The sequence below is a fragment of the Vespa velutina genome, chromosome 21 (genome assembly GCF_912470025.1).
Source record: "Vespa velutina chromosome 21, iVesVel2.1, whole genome shotgun sequence".
Taxonomy (NCBI): Eukaryota; Metazoa; Arthropoda; class Insecta; order Hymenoptera; family Vespidae; genus Vespa; species Vespa velutina.
Window position 1 is genome coordinate 3,662,326 of NC_062208.1, and position 22,895 is coordinate 3,685,220.

Below are 22,895 nucleotides of genomic sequence, written 5' to 3' on the forward strand. Positions count from 1 at the left end.
GGAATTCTCGGTTACTATCTTTTAGCTTTTTTTATCAACGCTGCATCATCGCTCTCAAAGAATTTCTCACTTTCGGAGAATATCAAGGGTATCGTATCGATAGGTCCCTCCCTAGCTCGAGTTCCTCCTTTCGCGAAAGTATCGTCGTCAGCTAGAAAAGAAAAGATCTCCGAAAAGGCCAATCGCAAGAAGCGAATCTGATTAGCTCGAGCGATTTCTCGTACGCGTAAAATTGTCCCTGGCAAGATAAGGAGGGGATGAGGGTTGGACGATGTACGCAAGACTTAGAAATCGGGATATACAGGGTGTCTTGGGGCATGAGTCTGTCGCTATGTAACGCTCGATAAATTATTTTCTTTATCTTGTATCTTACAAAATAATTCAAATACCAATCACGAATGGTTTGACTTTAATTTTTTCTCGTTGATTTCTTTTTAAATTCACCGAACCATCGACGTCAATTATTCGTTATTGTATATCTTTGTTACTCGAAGAACGTTCATGTCTTTTAAGTTCATAGTTTGTGCGAGAAACATTTATATTCCTTGACATCTGTCCTTTCAATGTAACTCGAGACGATTGTATATTCAACGGACACGCTGTATATTGAAGTTCCACGCGTCTTTTGCTCTCTTCTTCGAAAGCCGTATATGGATGCTGAGAAGAGAAAAAAGAGGAAGAGAGAGAGAGAGAGAGAGAGAGAGGGAGAGAGAGAGAGAGAGAGAGAACACTCGCTTATCTTCTTGTGGCCATGTCTTTTACGCCGTGCAAATAAAACGGTTCGACGATATTCGTGGTAGTAGGATATATATCTACCTATAGGAAACTGTGTCGCATGGGAGAGAGGGTTATCGCTTTTTACTGTCGAATCCGTCGAGTCAACTTTCGAAGAAGCCCCTAATCGTTCACAAATTCTATTTCGAGAAAAAACTTTTTATTTCGATCGTAACCAAATAGATATTTCTTGTCAAAGCTGCCTTTATCGATCATTCGAATGTTATGTGTTAGATCTTTTAACGAGTTTCATAAAAGAGAACATGAAATAATTTCAACAAATGGAGCCCCCTCAAGTTTACTTTTTTAATTTATACCATTTAATCCTCAATCTTCATTACTAAAGTTAAACTTTTGGTCAATGATGATAGTAATAAGAAGTCTAGTCGTTTGTTCGAAGTGGGGAAAAGTTGAAACGACTCACCGAATACTATGACAAAGGTCATCTTAACGGTTTTGATCTTGGCTCTTGGTATAAGACCCCTAGACGAAGCTCTTCTAGTATCCCTAGTAGGACCTTGACGTAATGCGCTTCCTTGTGACCATATCGTTGCTACGATGACCATATAACAGCCTCCTATTATAAGGGTGGGAGCTATGAACAGGGTAAAGCTCACCAAACTCATGTAAATCCTCCATTGAATCGAAGATCCCAAGTCTATCCAGCATTGCTTCATTCCCTAAAAAAAAGGAGGACAATACTTTTTATTATTATTTCTAATAGGGGACAAAAATATGTATGTATTTTCTTTTCTCATACTTGTATACGTTTTTCCTCGTAGAGAAAGATGATGGGAATGCTGAAAAGTGCTGAGAGACTCCAAGCAACCACTACCAATACTCGAGCTCTCCACCCTGCATAAAATTCTTCACCTTACAAGTGTTTACGAACTGGTATTATCACCGATAATATCTTTCTTACAAAGAATACCAAGATAATATTTCGACGTCTTAGGAAGGATCTTCATTCAACGATTTTCAACATTGGATTTTTTTTCTAATTAAATGCTAACGCGTATCTGTGCACGTAAGTAGATACTTGTAATTTATGCGTTTATCGTGCGGTCAAGACTAAAAGCATTCTTCTAAGTTTTATTCTCCATATAAACTGCCATGTTTACATGGACGATGCATCATGCTTTCTATTGTGGATATTATCAGAATACTAGAGGAAAGAGTTCAAATTGATATCAAGATAAAAATCGACCGTTTGTGACAACTGATATTATCTTTTCAGATTTTACTTAAATATTTATTATACGATGATCGTTTCAATTCTTTCATATAAATAATATTTAATCTTTGTTTCAGGATGTTACTGAACAAGAAGAATTTTATCGAATAGGGAATAGTAAACAAGCAAATTGCTTTAGTTGAAGTTAACTTTGTTACCATTCTAATTGACTCTGATAACAGTGAGTTTCATCTACAATTATTTTCCAACAATCATCACGTTATCTCTTCGTTATTTTTCCGCCATGTTAATTAAGTGATAAGGTTAACGAGAGAAAAACGATTAAAAGCGATGGAAACCTTTCTCACTCACTAAACATGCGTTGGTAAGTCTGTAGAACCTCCATTTAATGTATTTAACATTGCATTCTTGCCGTACTCGAGAAAATGACTTCTTTTTACACGATGAAAAGTGTATATTCCTCTCTCGTTATTCTACTTTTCATTTTTTCTTTTTTTTTTTTTTTTCTTTTTTCCTATTTTTCTCCCCTCGAGGATTTACTTACGCGAGATATAATATCAGGGTGAAATGAGGCGAGAATAAAAAAGGGAAGGAATAAAATGTATAGAGTATTTTGGCAAAAAATTATTTCACTCTAACTTTTCCTGATTAACAGAATATTTTTATCATCGTATAAACGGACGAATTAAATGATATGAATTAGTTGATTTTCAAACGAACCAGAAAGAGTTACGTTTGAGAAAAATGACAATGTTTAAAAGATAAAACATCCTGTATATCATACGCACGCACGCACGCACACACACACACACACACACATATATCTTTGAAAATCGGCTTCGTGGTTGGAAACGATTTCTCGGTCGACAGTAAATATAAAGTCTGAAAAGAGGAAAGCTTGCGACTGACTGGCGACCTTTAAATTATAGCTTTTTCTTTTTCTTCTACCTCTGTGTCTGCCTCTTCATCCAGCTCACCACTCTTTGGTGACTTTTCTCTCGAGAATAACGTGAAATGTGTGTACGCGTTTGCTACCTCGGCTTTTTCGAATACAACTTGAAAATGTACAGAAAGAGAGAGAGAGAGAGAGAGAGAGAGAGAGAGAGGAAACAAGAGGCATCTTTGAGTTTCTTCTACTTATTCGAAGTAACTCTGTATTTTATAAGTCATAAAAATCTTACTTGGAAGAGAAGATAGAGAAAGAGAAAGGGAAAGAAAGAGAGAGAGAGAGAGAGAGAGAGAGAGAGAGAGAGAGAGAGAGACTGCAAGGTGTTACCAATCCAACAATTTACTTCTCTTCTCGAGCTTTATCGTTCTCTTTCTCTGTGTACAATGGTCGACATCGCAACTCATGATTATTTTTATATATTGCAGATACGAAAGGATCTGCTCGACACTTTTTCTATGTTATTTTTATATGTATATATATATATACATATACATATCTGTGTGTGTGCGTGAAAACATATTTATATATTTCTTTTCGAGTACTTGCAGGAAATACGAAAAGATTGCTTCGCCCTCCATTTATGAATGAGAGATTTTGGAAACATCACAAAGATAAACATAAATCATGAATGAAATTTTCACTATAAACTGAACTGTTATTTATGTAATATTTTATATAAGAAGAAAAAAATATACTTACAACTTCCTGAAAAGTTCATCGGTCGTGTAATAGCGTCGTATCTGTCGATCGATAGTGCAACCAATACGTACGTAGAACTATAGGTGACGACGGCTTGCATAAACCTGATGAGTTTGCAGGCAATGTTACCAGCATGCCAGGTCACCGTAGTTCTCCAAATTATATCCGTCAGAACTGATATCAAACCGACCAAAAGATCTGTGAACAAGGATGGATAGTGAAGTGGATTGATTTATCGTAATGCGTTATTATTAAGTGCTATCCGAGTTTCGTTCACTTTATTTCCGAACGAATAAATATACAGACCGATGTGTAGGTGTCGTCATTACGCAAATTCTTGAAATAAGCGACGATAATAAACGACGAGGAAATTGTATTCTTTATACTCTTTCCTATTTATCGAGAAAATGTTTTACTCGTGCTTTTCAATTTTTCATGATAAACTTTTCTTTATTATCTATTTTCATATAAAATAAGCATACATACATTTCATATAATATAAGCGCGCGCACACATACATACATCATGTGTTAAAAGTATTCTAATACATTTGAAAACTTTTAGTAATTATGGAAAAATCAGCGTGCTGCATGAAATATATTAAAAATTAAAAGGAATATTTCCCTACTATAGCAGAAATATTAAAAGAGAATTTTTCGATTAAGACAGATATATGTAATATATGAATAAATTTGTTAAATTTTATACAGAATGAATCGTATCATATAAGTTATCAATAGAATGAATCCACGATTTTCATATGATTCCTTATATATATATAATTAAATATAAAATCAAAATTAATCTAATGTGATTTTTAAATACAGGTCTCATTTTCTGTGTGTGCAGATCACGTTCATCAAATATTCCCGGCTGAATTCCTCTCTCATGATTTTTTCTTGTCAGAAATATTTATTTTCTATGCGGCATTATGATCTCTCCTGGTTTACGGAAGGATACTATGAGGAAACGATTTCGAGAATATCGTCGAGCAGTGCGACTCTCAAAGTAAGACTTCACGTCCATAAAGACCTTTTCAAGCGTTATCCTACCCTCCCATCATCATTTTTTATAGGAAGCCAACTTTACCCCCATGATTTCCTCATATTTTGTCTTCCAAATAAAAATATGATTGGAATTCGCGTATCTCGACAGGAGTTATCGCAAAATTAATGTACACGTAAAAATGATGACCGAAACAAGTGGTGAGTAATATAAGAAGAAATTTTTTTATTACAGTTTCTCGATAGAAAAGACTAACGTTTTAACGTAAAAGTAAAACAATTTCGTGTCGAATGAAAACGTCAAATTCGAGCGGACAGATTAATTTATCGGGGATGCACCGATTTGAAATTTTATTGGAAATAGATCAGCTCAAAAATTAATAAAACAAAGAAATGAAATTTTTCGAGCGCAAAATGAATTTCCATTTAATAGTTTCCATTGAAATCCATTGAAATCCACGGGTTTTTTTCCATGGTCTTTCGTATAAAATTTTGTAAATAATTTTCACGAAATTCTGTCATATGAAATACAATATAATAAAATGAAATTACAATGAAATGAAAGAAACTTTGTAATTGACTTAGGTAACCTGCGAACGCCAGTTGCTTGATGAAGAAGTCCATCCGAGATTTTCGACGTTTTCCGAGCAAAAGACCAGCAAGAACTGCAGTGTTACCAGCAACGATCACAACGAATAATAACCACAAAACTGTGAATTGTTCGGTCTGAAAAAAAGAAAAATCATTTTATACAAACGTAAGTGTACATGTATGAAAAAACTTGATGCATATACGTATTATTAATCGAATTATTTTATCGTAATTAAAAAAACAGGTTGGCGGTGTTTCACATGATGATATTTTAATTGGTCGTGTAATCTCGGATACGGAAAAGATTTCTCTCTTTTTCTCCCAGTCTTTCTTTAGAAAAAGAACCTCGAATAACGAAGCGAAAAGTACGCTGTTGAGAATTAATAGGCGACATAATGTTCGTGGCAAATCCAGTGTTGTGTTGTACTTGGGAGACGACCGAGAATTATTACAATCGTCCCTCCTCGAGAATCTCATCTATTTTCTCCGTCGTAAAGCGAGACGTACGCTATTTCGTCGTCGTCTTCCTCCTCGTCATCGTATTTCCAATTTTTCTTTTTTTTCGCCTTTTCTTAAGGTTCTCCGAAAAAAAAAAGAAAAAAAAAGCAAAGAGAGAAAGAGGAAGAGAGAGAGAGAGAGAGAGAGAGAGAGAGAGAGAGAGGGAGAGAGAGAGATAGTCGTCGTCTCAGCATAATTGATTTGTTTGCGTAGGTGAGCAACGACGAAGGTGCTGTTAACCGACTCTTCCTTCTCTTCTCATGCTTGACTCGATTCGAATTAAGATATCGGCCCCCCCCCCCCTTCTTAATTGCCATGCCATTCTCATAAATCACATGCGCTATGTGCTACGACTATCACCTACCTGTATATTTATCAGTAGGATAATTACGTGCTCGACTTCTTCCCGAAATTGCGACGAAAAGAGAACTAGAGTGTCTTGATTTTTCTTTTCTTTTTTTTTTTTTTTTTTTTTTTTTTTTTTTTTCGTTTTTCGCAACAAAATTATTTTCTCTCTTTATTTTTCTTTTTTTCCTTGAAAAATTTATTTCCTTCATTCTTTATCTCTTTCTCTCGTCGCCAATATCTCTAACGTTATTGCAAAAGAATGTCGGACGTGTGAAAAAATGGTATGTTATATTCTTTACAATTTATCGACGTTATCAATAAAATTAAGACTCGTCGTTTTCGTTATTAATGTTATAGAATATATAAATAGACGAGATGTTTATCCATTTAACATTTTCAATAAGCCAACTCGATAATGCAACGAGTAATCGCCACTTTTCTCTTCAATATTAATCAACCAAATGCAATATAGTAGGGAATAAATTTGATTTAATTTACGATTGGTATTACAAGACTTATGCGATATGCATGAGATACACATATATATTGAACGATTCAGTGATTGCATTCTTCGAAAGGTTGGAAAAACTGTGTTCCTCGGTTTATTTACTTAATCGTCGTGAAAATAGAACGCATCTTCATGTTCCGGTATGAAAAGCATTTCTGTTCTTTAAAAATAATCTCTCGTAGGAACTGCAGTCAGTTCTTAAATCGTTTCGTGCGAGTTCCTGGCGAGAGTAAGTAGTATGTATACACCAGATATAAATCTTATCCACCTTTTTTCTACTTTCACAAAGCTCTTTGGCAAATTATTCCAATCCATTAATTGTCTTTGTTAATTGTTTTTCTACTCTCTTCGTATGGTTCGTCTATTGCGTTTTCCAGATTATCTCTCTCTTATTCTTTTCTTTTTTTTTTCCTTCAACAAAGTAAGCTAAGCTTAACAGGGGTAACAAGAATTTCCAAATAGAATTATATCCTCTTGTTTTCTCTTTCTCTATTTCTTAATTTTCCTTATTTAAAAATTGAATCAAAGTTCTTCTTCGACTTGCTAAGCCAACACATACATTACTGTACGTTATTTGCATAAAAATTAGAAATCTCTCGTTGCTTAGATGTAATATCGAAATCGATTATGAGACAAGATCGGAGTCTGTCTCCTCGAATGGAAACCCGTACGATAATACTGCTCTCATAGAGCGATAGCTGCGAGTGACGTTAGCGAGTACTAGAAATCAGTTCGTCCATTACTCACTCAATGTATAACAACCTACAACGCATGATCGTGCACGTATCGCCGATGGCAGTTACGAAATTGCAACGTTTCATATGTCTCTACGTATTTATGTAAGGACATATATATATATATATATATACACACACGCACACACACACACACACATATATATGTAATACAATGGCATATCAATATATGAGCACTGGTCGAATTAGAGAACTAATAGCTTAATACCATATACTTGATTAACGTGGATACTACGTATTTTAAAAAACAAGCTACGATATCATCTCTGAAATGCATGTAAAGTTTTCTGATGCACTAAGAATCCTAGTTTCCTTATCTAGTTTTCTTATTTGTTGCAGATGATTTTCATCAAAGTTTTTTTAAGATCTACAAGGAATATTTTCAACGTTTGATAACTATAGCCTACGAGTACATGTGAATCGCATTTCGTGGAAAGAACATTTAAAATGAAACGTATACGAGAATTGATGATGATAGTGGGGGTGAGGATAATCTAGCGATCTTCTCCAGTCTACGTCATCGTCGAAGGCATCGTGTGAAGGGCGAAGGTGAAGAAGGGGATCGAAAGGGATCGTAAAACATCCTATTTACGTCCTCGAACGCAGATTACACCCCTCGGGAGTACACAGGACTAGCCCGTAGCAACGATATTTTCTTCCAAACGTTGAATTATCTAGCCATCGTACGACAAAATATCGTCGAATCATCGAATCTCCGCCCGAATGTAATACTCTCCTGGCTAACATTAATCTTCTTCTCCTTCTTCCTCTCTCTTTTAATCTTTTTTTCTTTTTATACATAGACAGACGACCGGCCTATTTTCTTGTGAAATCATAGAAATAGAACTGGTCTTTCTCTATGCTTCTATAGAGCAAACAGTATCGTATATAGTCGATTACTATTGATGAATTATATTATGTGGTCAATAAAGTATCAGAATGATAAAATCTTTAAAGAGAATATTCGAAGGAGTAAATAGGATGATTGACGGAGCGACGAAAGTGTAGAAAGAGGGAGAATGTCAGAGAGAACGTGACAAAGTAGCGAAGCAAATTGCATCGATTATTTATGCTCGTCAACTTAGATTCCAAAGGAGGAAACGTTGAAAGCGACCAAAGATGTAAAACGTCGTATTGCCATGTTTCAAGAGCTTCTTGAAATTTCAAGCAACTAGAAACTCGATCTTAATACGACAGGATTCTTGCTAGAGCGAGCATAGAAACTGAAGATAGGAAGTTTACAATGGGAAACAAACGAGATCGTGAAGTTAATAAGTAATAAATTAAGATTTCAATAAAAATTAAATTTAAATTGTGATACTATTTCGGCGAACCAGATTCGACAATGCATATTAGAATTTGTATTATTTGTGCATTTATTGTTGAAAAGTACTCTGGAAGGTGTACGCGCTCGGATTAATACTTTCCTGTAAATTACATTTCCTTTCATTCGTCCTGGAACGTAGAATAGAAAAGAAAAGAAAAAGAAGGAAAACACAAGAGGGAAAATGTCTTTGAAGGAATAAAATCACATTATCGATATTTTTTTCGCCTCATAAAACGTCAGCTCTCCGTGCATTTTTTTATTTTTTTTAATTTTTCTTTTTACCAAATAAGATATGATTTACCATTTACAATCTCTGGGAACGTGTTTTTTCACAAGAATGTAATTCTAAGTTCGTCTAATGCACCGTAAGAGAACATTTTGCGTTTACAAGGGTCTGTTGTGTACTTAATTGTGAATTAAATATCCATTTCATTCTTTCTTAAACGCAATTATGTTTTTTCTTTTGAGTAGACAAAAAATAAGAAAGAGAAAGCAAGATCGAGAATTTTTATTTCCAAGTATAGCCTTGAAACTCGACGAGAGTTGAGAGATCGAAAGTTAGTTCTCGTTTAATTACTAACTTTATAGGATGATTAAAGTCTTATAATTATCGTGTCACGTGTCACTGATTTTCACTGACAAGAATCTTATTTGAAATATTTCTTTTCTTTTTCTTTTTTTTTTTTTTTTCTATACAGAAAACGACGACTTTAATCTCATACTTTAGAAAATAATGTTCGAGAACATGTTCCTGCACTTTTACCTCTCGATTTTTCTATTAAGAGGGAGAGAGAGAGAGAGAGAGAGAGAAAGAGAGATGGGTGTTTTAATTAAAAATTTTAATGAAGGAACGTGTGCGGAGATTCGTACGAGTATGCACATGACACACTGCGTTTTCGAGAAAAAAGAATAAATTTTTAGATTCGTTTAGGTAAATAGTTAGATTCGGTCCAGAGAACTCGGCATAACTTTTGTTTGTTAAACTGCTAAAAGTTCAATAATTTATATGTCAACACGTCCATCTCGTTACGAGTATTGTAATGCACCTTAAAAGGATTTTGCAAAAAATTCATTTAACGTTTATCAAGTAATTAATGCGCCCTTAAACTAGAAAACTATTCTCAAATGAGTCAGTTTTGTGAGAACATTTTTTTAATTGTATAGAAGGTATTGTGTTAATCGAACTTGACGATTTTCTCTGGGTTTTCTCTGTTTCGAGATATGTTTCTTAGCTACACTAATTACTGTCCTATACCGTTTATTCTCGATTTAACGAGTAAACGACTCTCTTCAATACTTTTTTCACACTCGTTACGAAAGCGTAATTAACTTTTCTCTGTGTTAATTACTTAAAGGTAACAAAAATGCGAGTCTATGTTTAATTTCTCATTTGCTCTTTCTTTTTTTATAAAACAGTAGAGAACAGTTTTTGGATAACATCTAATAATTATTTTATAATTAAAATTTATATAAAATTAATAATTTATGTTTATTATATAAAAGATTAATGTAACGTTTGTTATAGAATACATATATTGGAAATAAGAAAGTATAAGACAAATTTGGGTTGTAATAGTAATCGATCGCAAGTAAATTAATTCATTAGATAAGTAAGTTCGTCTATCTTCCAAAGTTCCTGACTAGTTTTGCAAGATAAATTTATCTTCTTTTCTACCGCATGTTTAACTAGAAGACGCTTTGGCGTCGATCTTTGTTTAACTTGAAAGGAAATTTCTCTTAGCTATGATGAAATTGCCAATATTCAAACTAACAATAGAAAGAAGCATTGAATGGTTGGAATCTTATTCCAGTGCTAATATAAGGGACGAATAGGAATAATGAAATTAGTATTTGTTGTGTGTCTAGAATGCTAAGTGAGATAGAATAAAATATTGCAAATCTATTAGAAATCCAGTTATGTAAATCCTGCGAGCTTTTCATCTTTTGTATCCCTCCTTCTCTCCCTCTCCCTCTCTCTCTCTCTCTCTCTCTCTCTCACTCTTTGAAAAATTATATTTTTTTCTTTTATTTGTAAAACTTTAGTAATCGAATATTTAATTATTTATTTCAAGATTTTTTCTTAAACATTGCGTGCATGTATTTAATTGGATTTTCTTTCGAGCTTTCTACGTGCGCTTTCAACTCAATGATTTTATTAATTTTTAATGCTACAGTTGAGAAAATCAAGTGATTCTCGCATTGATATTATTTGTATTATTACGTTGGAATTTTTAATATTACATGTTAATATGTTTAATATTAATGTTTAATATTAAATGTTTAACGTTGGAAATGTTATTAATAATTCTATATCTTGTGCATTTTAATCCTTTTATTTCTTTTTGGGAAGAAGAAAATATGTTTTCTACGAACCTATGTAGAAATAAAACCTTGATTTTTTTTAAGAATTTATGTATATATATGCAAATGTATACTTATAAAACAATTATGCAAATACCATAAGAGACAGATAAATATAAAGATCGTATGAATGTTTTCAGTCGTCAAAGCCATCTGAATTCGTATGCATATGTGGAGGATTTGTGTAGAAGCAAACAGAAGATGTTTTTTGTCGTCTACCTAGTCATTAAAAGTATATTCAAAAAAAAAGAGAAAAAAAGTAGGTCAGTGGACCAATTTATTTAGGTCAGTAATATTCGAATACGTTGATCAAAGCTTTCTTTTTTATCGTTATGTTTCAAGCTATTATTTTACATTATTAAATAATTATAATAAGTAATAAGTTATTATTATTATTTCGGAATACTTTCAGGAAAGATATACAATAAATAGAGATAGATTATTTTATTTTCGATTTATTAATTGTTCGTATTTTGATCCGTATTGCAGAGAGAAAAGAGGAACTACGTACGTGTAACGATAAAATAATATGTGTATGTGTGTTTGAAGGGAAAAGATATTTTAGTTAATTAGTTAGAAAACAGTGATCTATTTTAATGACACTGATTATTAATACTTTTCCTTTTTTTTTTCCTTTAATTTTTTATATCATTCGTCATTTTTTAATAATAAATTGAGAAAATGAACTATTTTTTGGCGCGGAGTGCCCTCGTTGGCGTAATTCGCATGCATAGTTTGGTATGCGCATGCGCGGCGCGGATTATTTAACGATTTTTGTGGTGGATCCGACGCCATATTTGTTCGATAAATATTATTTTGACACGGCTGCGTATCGTCCTCATTAATTTCAGGTAATTAATAGATTTTTTTTAACGTACACCCTCTTCTTATATACCAATCGATAGGTAAAGTCAAAATCTTCATGAGGCCGCGTTCGCAAATCAAAACATCATCGCATTCAAAAGATATTCGCGAAAATAAAATTAGCGTCTCGGCGTCCCCGAGGGACATTCTTTATTTCGAATTTTCTAGTATTATTTTCGCGATATCGATACTTATTTAGCTTTTTTAAGATATTTTAATTAATAATTGTTCATTAATTAGTTTCCATATATCATATTTTGTATTATATTCGATTTTCACACACACACACACACATACATGGATACATGCATGCGTACTTACATACATACATACATACATACATCATACATACATACATACATACATACATCATACATACATACATACATACATACATACATACATACATACATCATACATACATACATACATACATACATACATACATACATACATACATACATACATACATACATACATACATACATACATACATACATACATACATACATACATACATACATACATACATACATACATCATACTTACATACATACATACATACATACATCCATATATACATATATATATATACATACATACTTATATGGCTATTTCTTACCATACAATTAATTTTATAAATCTATTAATACAATCTTACATTTTTCAGGCTTCCGAGAATTGTACGAACTGGAGAAGGACAACAAAGAATACGAAGTAAACAATGCACACACACATGCGTAGCAATTCTTCTTCAAATTGTAAGTCTATCTTTTTTAAATATATAAAGAGAAGCGTAATAGAAGCAGAAGGACAATACTCGGCATACAATATATATATATAAACATAAGACTGTGAATTTCCACGAATTTTTTCGGCTAAGCACTTCCAGGAATTTCCTCGAACAAAATCGGGACAAAACAGGCGAGTATATCGAGCAGTTTTAAAGGTTTTCATTTATACAGAGTAGGTCACTGTGTAGACATCTAAGAGAACATCGATTGATCTTCTTTAAGCTAATTGCTTTATTATCGAATATTTTGATTTTAATATATTTAACTTTATCGCACTATCTAATTAATATTATAGTAAGTTTATTATTACATAGAAAAATGTAGAAAATTTTTAGATAGTCTACTCTAGTGCAATTATTATATTATTTAAACAATTTTTAATACTTTGGGTCTCCATATGCAGCAATCTCCAATTGGTGAGACCTGGAACAGTATTGCTTGATATTGCATTTGAAAATACATTTCCAAATATAATTTTTAATTATTTAATTTTTAATATTTTTATTCAATTAAATTTAAAATATATTTTAATTATGATTAATACTTTTGAATAATATATCTTTTAATGCATTGCCTTCAGAAATGATTAACAGGAAATATTCTTTATAAATGTTATATTTTTTTTTTTCTACAATTGATTGTATGTTTCAGCTTTCCAGTTTTTATAAATTATTTGTGATCATCTATCAAGACGGTCTTAGAATCAGTGTTTACTAGTAATATTCTATTTATTTTGTAAATCAAATTAGAGTCAATAGAAATTTGCAATGTAGAGTCAGTGTTAATACATATCCATCATCGTGGAGTAGGATACTCATCGTGCAAGATTCATCAAAGGCTCTGGTAAGTAAACTATTTTTTAAACATTTCTTCTTTAACTTTTTAAACAATTTTTTATTATTACAATGATACTAATAATTTTCTTTTTCTTTCTGTTTCAGATCATCATTACGATCGTGCAAAAAGCAATAAATAAATAGAATGTTGTATCGCTTAAATAAATAAAAATAATCGTGGCGTAGAAGCAGTGTTTGCCCGTAAATATTTATGTTTATTTGTTCAATTAATAAGTTGATTAAATAAAATTCGAGTCAATATAAATTCGCGAAGTAGAGTCAGTGTCAGTGCATCATGCTGGGGCAGGATGCTCATCATGCTGGGGCAGGATGCTCATCATGCAAGGATCAACGAAGACTCTAGTAAGTAACTCTATCTTTAAAAATATTCTTAATAATTCTTAATAATTTTGTATTATAATAATGATACTTACGGCTTTGTTTTTTTTTTTTCTTTCTTTCAGATCATCGTTGCAATCGCGCGGAAGGCAACGGATAGAGTATTGCATCGTTTATATAAATAAAATAAAAATCGCGAATTAGAATCAACGTTCGTCCGTTATATGCAATTCGTCCGTGCTTCGCGGCAGAAATTTTGAGAACATATATATTTAAATCGACTGCGAGCAAAGCAGTCAGTCGTAGAATTAGAGTTTTTTTCGCATAAAGTATTATTTTTCTTTTTAAACAGTCACACAGACTGTTCGCGTATTAGAGTCAGTGCATCATTGAAGATCGTGAAGATATTACTTCTTCTATAAAAGAATATTGGTAAGTAAATTTTATAAATTTTACAGCCATTTATTTTTTTTGATTATAATAAATTTTAATAAACATTTTTCTTTACGGTCTTTTTTCAGATTGTCCTTGAACTTCTGTTTTTATTAATCTACAAGGATGTTGAGTTTGCTCATTTCTTATCTACCTCTATGTCGACCCATCTCATTTTTAACCTACTATGGATCAGCCACTCTCAATTTCGATCTACAATGCGGACGAGTGTTTTGGAGCCATCGCAGAACTTCTTAAGTAGTGAGTCGAATAAATTTAAGTTCCTCCGGTACTCAATCATGCCGAGGACGAAAGGTCCGAATCGGCACGAGTTACTGGTTGTAATTGTTTATATAAATTATGACGAGCACGTGAGTAATTCCTCTTTTGGATTTACTCACGATAATATACTTTTAATTGTGTGTATTTTTCTTGTGCATGCTTATTTATATTAGCTCAGGATAGGGTCTTCTTGTTCTAACTTAGTATAGTAGTAATTATTAAGTTGTTCTAACTTAATAATTAATAGCAAAAAAATATGTGTATATTGTGTTTCTTCGGTTTTTTTTGCATGGCAAGTTTAACATGCTTTGCACTGTAGTTTTACATATGTATATGTATAAATGCGAGATCTATTTCAGTGTGTTGATTTATAATATATAGAAAATAGACAAGAAGACATTCGCGACGGGTAGATCCCTGAATATAAGTGACAAAATATGATACTATTAATTAATTAGAATAGTCGCTTGTAGGAAAGGATCGCCCGAGGTTTTTTGATTATTGATGCATTAAAAATTAATTAAATATTTAATCAATTTGATTGATAAATAAAAGGTCTCAATAGAGTCATTGCTTTTAAAAGAGAAAAGTCGAGTAGAGTCATTGCTAAAAGAAAAGAAAACAAAGAGACTTATAGAGTCATTAGCCCGTAGGCCTAGTTCATAAGTTAATCATTTATAGCATAGGATTTTCAGCAATTAATGTACTAATTCCCGTTTCTCCCCCCTGTGCTTTCTGCGTTCTCATCTATATGCATACCCAGGTGTTACACGTATGGGTGAGAAACAGTTAGTATGGGTTTAGCTTTAAGTTCTCCCTATTTGGCGGCTGTCATTGCGTTAATGATTGTGCACGATGTACCTTGCACCTGTGTGCGCGTGTTAGGTGGTGGATCGTACATCGTTCCGCGATATTAACCTTTAAATAAATACAAATTCTATATATCTAATATATTGATATTGACATCGTTTTGCATAATAGAATTAGCACATTTTATGGAAACTTGGAAATACTCGTATATTACTAGTATACGTATATATATATATATATACTAGTATATACTAGTATTTTTTTCTTTAGTCATTTACGCAATAATCATTAGCTTTGACAGTCGATTACAGCAATTGGTACGTACCCACCTTAAACTAGAAACACGTGGTTGAGCTAGGGTGTCGGAGGTACCCCGGGGTATACTCTCTAGTGTAGGCATTTGCACCCTGGCGGTATGTGAGAGAATCGTAGAATGAGTGTGTTGGAATGAATGTTTTGCCATTTTTTAAATATAGAAATAGGTAGGCAGGTAGCATACTTAGGTATGAATGTGTGTTTAATTTTTAAGTAGGTAGGACCGGATGACTCAGAATTTAATTTCCACTCAGGAGTGGAAAGTAACGTCTCCGGATATTTGCGAAGTTTCAGCAAATTTTGGAATTTTTCCAAAGTATGTCTTTTTTCTCTCTTCATATTTTGCTGATGCTCTGTATCGCGAGATCTATCAGTATCAAACAGTTTAAAAGCCTTTGCATTTGTTTAAAAATACATTTCTTTCTTCGAATTAGCAAAGATTTCTGAACATGTTGGATACTTAGTATTAAGTATATTAACACTTTGCACTTTCGTGATTTCTAGAGAATATTTAATTTGTTATATATTTATAATAAATGGAAAATGAACTAAATATTCAAAGATTAAGACTGTGTATGATAGATTTTCTGCTCTTGTTCGATATTATTTTCTGATGCTTCAAATGCAAAGTGTTAATAATAGGTTCATCGATTAGATCGAATATTTCCTGGGGCATTCCAGTGAGTGTACTTTTTTTTTTTTTTTTTTTTTTTTTTTTTTTTTTTTTTTTTTTAATAACTCTTCACTTAAGGAATGTCTTACATTAGTGGTTAGGGCACGAAGCAAAGAAGAGGCTATATGCCGAAGAGGCCCCCACAAATTGTGGCTCAAGAGGGCAACTATAAACTATGAATCATTTTTTCGAAGGCTCCTTCGAAAGTGACGCATAGTCTTGTTATTATATTTTTTGCATGTTGTCATTATGCTCGTCAGTAGTCATTATCATAACTGGAGTAATTGTTATTATAATATTATATGACTAATATATATATATCTTTTTGTTCCAGGTGATCGTCGTTGGATTCATTAATATCATTTCTAATCGGTGTTTTTTTTTTTTCCAATTAAAGCGCTTAAAATGGCAGCTTTTTAAAGTATCACGTGTCTATACATGCATTTCTGAAGGCAAACACAATAAATATTAAATATATCAAATATACTTATTTAAAGAGTTGCTTTCTACAACGAATATAATTTTTTATATTTTTGAGATGTACCAAAGTTTTAAAATTTGTTGCTTTGAAGTTTTTTAAATTCAATAAAATATGTTTATTAAATTTATAATTAATTAAATTCAATACCCATTAATACTTTTCATCGTAATAATATTTATCGCTACAGGAATGTTTATTAATAAAATGTTTAATTATTGAAAATATATGTTTCAGATGCACTACCTCCATCGTTGTTATAGCTGTGTTGTTTGATTTGTATATCAATAATATATACAGGCACATAATTAAAATCCATATAATCGATGCATTTGTGTTATTTATGTTTTTATAATTTGTTCTATATACTCTATATTTTTTATGTTTCAGGTATGATTAGATTGATTATGTAGATTGAAAAAATAATATAAAATAACTAACTCGAAACAATTTTCTATTATATTACATTATTTTATGCATTATCTTGCACATTGGTAAAGTATATTAATAAGTTTTTATTTCGCCAACGTTTTTTGTTTCTATTGCATATTAGTTTGTAAGAATATAATTATAAGGCATGATGCATGCTGCACGCTGGGTGTTTTAAGCTTTACCTCTTTAAGCTTTAGCACGTTTATCTTAATAGTACTATTAAGAGTTTTAGTTCTAAGGTGAAGATATTTTTATAGGTAATTTAAGGCGAAAAGAGCAGATCGGTCGATTATCTGCTATTTAGACATTAAGATAGTTTAAAAAGCGTGGACATGTGGTTGATTTATAATTAAGTGTGGCATCATTAAAGTGGCATTTATTTATGAAATAACCTAATACTTTTCCTATATTTTCAATTACCTTTTTATCCAATTCCATTTAATTTTTAAATCTTTAACTTCAGATTTATCAATAATTCAATCTAGTAAAAATTTCCTTAAATATATATGTTTTCCAATAATAAAATTTAACAGTACAAAGTAAATTTAACATAGCATTGATTAGAAAATTCATATACTTTGTACATTCCCGGGATGTGCAAATTATACGAAAAAATTCTGTTAATTAACTTTATAATTTTATAGTATTTTTGCTCTTTTTAAAAGAGGTATTTAATAATAAGTCCATGCTTTTTCTCGCGGGTAGGTTAGGGCAAAGTCGTGATTGATGCATCTTCAATCAGCTTCGACCGGGTTGAATGAAGGTTCATTAAACATGACTAATTAAATATGTTAACTTAGCCCGTGGATCTCCAGATGCGGCAACCTCCACGTGGTGAGATCTGGGTCGGTATTACTTGCGATTCATCTAAATCTAATTGTAAATCATGTGACGCAAGTACTACCGGGCTGATGGCTGCATAATTCATTGCGTTTTCAAAGTGTTTTCTTTCCGATTGTAATTAAACATTAACTTACGCATTATGCATTGCCAATCATACTTGAACAGATAAAAAAATCAAATAACATTGTAAAATAATTTCTGAGAAAACACGTCTTCTAATATATATATATATATATATGTATATATATAAAACTTTAGTTGAATGAAAAAAAAGAAAAAAAAACGGAAGAATGTTTCCCTATGTCGCAAAATTTGTATTGCTTTTTCAAGGTTCGGAAGCTCATCAACAACACTATGCATCCCTTGTCGCTATAACTTTGATAACAACCGTGTAGGTCGATAATAATTTAATTTAAACTTTGAAGGATCGTGGAACTTGGCAAATTAATATTTCATTAGATTCTCATTCGCATGTTATCGCGTCAATCGTCAAAGAACGGATTTAATAATAACGGATTTTTGTAAACTCTAAAATAATTATAGATAGAGACTAGGAGAAATGGATAAATAGATAGATATTCGTCTAGTGAGAAAAAGTAGATGCTATAGATGGGCAGAAGGGATCTAATCTTCCTTAACGAGTCGATTTTCTACGATCGAACAAATCTTTTCCGTAGGGAAGTAGGAGAGACCTTTAGTAGATTTTTTACGATAAAACGACATGATTTCCGGGAAAGAACATCTTTAGGATCAGTAGGATAGAACAAGAGATATCGATTTAACAAAGCTTGTAACAATGTAAGTAGATTTACGTTAAGACTCCTTTGAGACTCGTCTTGCAAAGCCAAAGAGAGCGTTTGCACATCTTTTACATTTTATTTAGTAATTCCCTGAGAAAACTATTGTTAATAATAATAGGACGCGTTTTAACTTGGCTGAAATAATTAAATAAGTAAAAATATTATTAATCCCGATTTAATAAAAAGTTACAAGATTTTGCAAGCAGATGCTTAACGAACGAGTCTTTCATAATAAATTCCGAGAGACTTTTCTCGAGCAACCGCAAACGATTATTACTGCAAGGAGGTCGATCCAAAGCACGTGGAAATTCATTCGAGATTTATCGCTCTCGAAGGAATCTCAGAACTAGTGATTTCTAACGCTTTTTTTCAACAACGGACTGGTCTGCGATACTCTTAAGATTCCATACGACGTCCGAGATATTCGCGGTCACAAACACGCAATAAAACAAATTATTTTCTTTAAATTTTCCAAATCTTCTGGACGAAGTTTCGAACTTTGAATTATTATTTTTTCGTAATTATCTAATCAATAGCCTTTTACACGAGTTAGCGACAATTTGTTAGGGATCATTTGTGTAAAATCTCGAGTATCGTAACAATCGATTGTCTTACAAAGATGTCGTTTAAGAGCCATTCGAATTTCAAAGGATAATTTTACTTGCTAACCGTAGTTCTTTTTAATAGAATTTGATTAATTCTTCCCAAACCTTATTTACCATAAACCTTTGACGATATCGTTACATGCAAAACGATTTTCTCGTACATATTAGATTTAGCAAAGAACTTTCTCAAAACTATTGTAGTTATATAAAATAAATAATAAAGTTAGCAATTTACCTCATAGAAATAGAAAGAGTCAATTTCCTCGGTCGCGTTAATGTCCAGAGAAGTGACGTTGAAATACTCTGGTATTAGAAATATGCCATCGGTTGCGTTTTTCCCAACAGTTACATCAACGTCATAGCTTTGATTTCGATTACTTCTTTGTTCTCTGTTCTGAACGACGTCGGACGACATTTTGTGAGATCTTCAACTCCTCCTCCTTTATTTCGTTCTCTTTCTCAATAATGAACCTTCAACGATTTCGTTCCTTAACATTTATCATTGGATAAAGATCTCGCAGCATTTTCATGAGATTACTTTCTCGATCACTCTTCTTTTCTCTTCATTTCCATGAGATTTAAATACTAAAGTTCGCGGCACCTTACTTTCCTCTTTTTACCAACAAATCCTTCTCTTGTAAAGCATCTTTTAAACGAGATGAACAAACCATATACACACATACACGGATACATACATACACCCACCCACACACACACGCACGCGCACGTTTATACACCTCTTTTCAAATATATTTTCTACATTGTTTGTTGGATCGGAAATCTACATCATATACATACATACACGAAATTGCACGATCCATTTGTTTGCGATATTCCTTTCTTTATCTCTCTTTCTCCCTTTCGATATTTCCCTTCGTAAAGTTCCGAGTTTGAAATGAGGAAAATCGGATAGATATGAAACACGGATTCTCCTCTATCCTTTCAGTTTTTTCTCGAAGGTAGAAATGTTATAACTATAAATATAAACGCGTCTCAAGTGACATATCAAGAAAAGAGATCGACGTCACTCGTAGCAATGTAGAAGAAGTTTCCCAGGTGGCATGTCGAGGGTAGAAAAATAAAAAAAAGGCATATATATATATATAAAAGGAGATCAACAGGTTGCGATATGAAAGGAGGATTAATTAAACTAGTAGCATTCGTCGAGCAACGTTTCGAATTTAATGCGAAAGGAGAGACCAAAAGGATGCATTCTCTTTGTCGCGATAGCAATCGATCGTGCCATTGGAAGGGAGAGAGAGAGAGAGAGAGAGAGAGAGAGAGAGAGAGAGAGACACGCATTGTAGCTTTCTTAAATAATTTCAACAAAGAGCATTTATCCGGTTAACATAGAAATTTAAGACTCGCAAGAAGCCAAAGAAGGGAATAAGAAACGATATTAAAAAAAAGAATGAGGGAGAAGATGTTCGAGAAGGGTGGCTCGATTTTCTCTCGTTAATCTTCGGCTCTCAAACCACAAGTCCCTTAGCTCATCTATCGGATAATATCCTCGGCACCTGTTTTTCTCAAACTTTTTCGAGAATCGATTGTACCGCGCCACGAAGTTGAAAGGGGAAGAGAACGAGGAAGAAGGAGAGATGTGAAAAAAAAAAAAACGAGGGATAAATCTATAGTCGCCCTAGAGAAAAACGAATCGACGGGATACCGGATGTGATTTCATCCATGTGAATCGTTCGATTCCTTCCAAACTCTTTCCAGATGAATATTCGAGTACAACGATCAGCTTTTTATTTTTTTTCGATGTTTTTTCTTTTTTTTGTTTTCTTTTCTATTTTTGCTTCAGAGTATCTCGCTAGTTGATAAATATTTCTTGTTTTTTTTTCCTCTCACGATTAGCATTATACAAAGAAATAGCAAAAATTATCTCTTTGTCTATGTAAATATAAATGATGGAAACGAGCGAAGGAGAAATCGATTATGAAAATAGAGATTTTCGCATCGAGTTATAGTACTTTGAAGGTATTGATCAGCGTATCCACGATACGTGTTCGATTCGATTAGCAAGGATTTTCAACATTAATCTAATACGTTCCGACTTTATTGATGTATAATATAACTTAAATCCACGCTTATTCTTTTTGCGCTGATCTTGATTCTTTTTTTCTTCTTTATCTTTGGAATTTTATAATATTATAATATTATTTGTAATAATTAATAACGGGGTAATTTAAAGCAAAATCGTATAATATGAATTTACAAATAAATGGATAGAATGCGCTTTTATGTCTAATCATATTTTTGAAAATATAGAATGAATCGTAATAATTTACGTACGCGAGCTATTTAATAAAAGTACATAATCATTTCAGAGATAATCGGTGCAATTGATATCCAATCTCGGAAGTCCGACCTTCTTTTTCTTCTTTTCTTTTTTTTTTTTTTTCCTTTTTTGACGATAGAAAAAGAAATAAAAATAATAACGGAGTAGAGGACAACAAAGACGAGTCGTCCTCGCACGAAATTATGCAATAGTTTTTATCACAATCATTTACATAATCTTCTTTGAAGTGCTTTGATAGCTAGGTTTCAAATCAGGATTCTAATTTAGACTTGGAATTAAAAGGAAACGGATCGATGGAAAGATACGTATCGACATTTTCTCTTTAATCTGTCTCAGAAAATTTCTAACCACTTTAAACGTAACTTAGGACCGAAAATCGAATTAAAACGGAAATCTAGCCTCCACGTGAGACGCTGAAAGGCGAACAGAGATAGTTTTCTCGTTCAGAGAGCAAAACGGTGTTCAAAGTGACTCCTTCTCCGTCTTCCTATCAAAAGTTTTTATCTAATAAACGATCTGGTTCTATTTAATAAATCATCAGTGACGCGTTAATAACATCTCTTTTACTTTAGAAAATTGTCTCTCTCTCTCTCTCTCTCTCTCTCTCTCTCTGTCTCTTTCTTTCCAGATAGTCTCATCATTCCTCTCAGGGGATTTATTTTTCAATATCTTTGTATCTAAAGAATGCTATTTTAGTCGAAGATAAGATACTGAAACGATCAATCACCAAATTCCATTTTCGCGTTTTTGCAAATAGAAACGTTTAATAATAAATCGACGAAGAAACGAAACTGATCGTTGAAACGACGAGGGAATACGTCCGATCTATAAATGTAAAAAATATAAATAGTTTGATATTATGTTATAAAGAAAGAGAGAGGAGGGGGGGGAGAGAGAGAGAGAGAGAGAGAGCGAATAAGAGAATGACGAAAAATACACTAACTCGTACGAAGCGCGGAACGCAACTGAAGGAAGAGCGGAGAGAGTAGTCGCTTGAAAAGATCGCCGACGATGACTGAATTCGCGCGCACGCTAGTGAAAGAGCACGCCGATGGAGGGAAAGCAAGAGGAACGAAAAGGG

General features: G+C 32.7%; 1 protein-coding gene and 1 long non-coding RNA gene across 9 annotated transcripts in view; one reads left to right on the top strand and one right to left on the bottom strand.

The window, feature by feature from the left end:
- The window catches only part of LOC124956257, a 23,117-nt gene extending 12,575 nt beyond the window's left edge, over positions 1–10,542 (top strand). The window contains exons 5-11 of one of the 2 annotated variants that reach the window (XR_007103192.1): positions 1,557–1,801; positions 2,086–2,333; positions 4,467–4,625; positions 4,693–4,822; positions 5,207–5,378; positions 7,661–8,046; positions 8,125–10,542. This is a non-coding gene — a long non-coding RNA (uncharacterized LOC124956257). Of the gene's footprint in view, positions 1–1,556; positions 1,802–2,085; positions 2,334–4,466; positions 4,626–4,692; positions 4,823–5,206; positions 5,379–7,660 lie in introns of both variants that reach the window. The other variant, XR_007103191.1, reaches the window with a different exon arrangement.
- LOC124956243 (cardioacceleratory peptide receptor-like) overlaps positions 1–22,819 on the bottom strand; it is a 25,297-nt gene extending 2,478 nt beyond the window's left edge. For 2 of the 7 annotated variants that reach the window (XM_047511772.1, XM_047511771.1), the window contains exons 1-5: positions 19,748–22,811; positions 5,212–5,347; positions 3,618–3,815; positions 1,535–1,629; positions 1,199–1,454 (exon numbers count right to left, since the gene is read on the bottom strand). In XM_047511772.1, the coding sequence (XP_047367728.1) occupies positions 1,199–1,454; positions 1,535–1,629; positions 3,618–3,815; positions 5,212–5,347; positions 19,748–19,927 (865 nt within the window). In that variant the 5' untranslated portion in view covers positions 19,928–22,811. Of the gene's footprint in view, positions 1–1,198; positions 1,455–1,534; positions 1,630–3,617; positions 3,816–5,211; positions 5,348–19,747 lie in introns of all 7 variants that reach the window. The other 5 variants (XM_047511768.1, XM_047511769.1, XM_047511765.1 and 2 more) reach the window with 5 other exon arrangements.
- Positions 22,820–22,895: the final 76 nt, after the last annotated feature.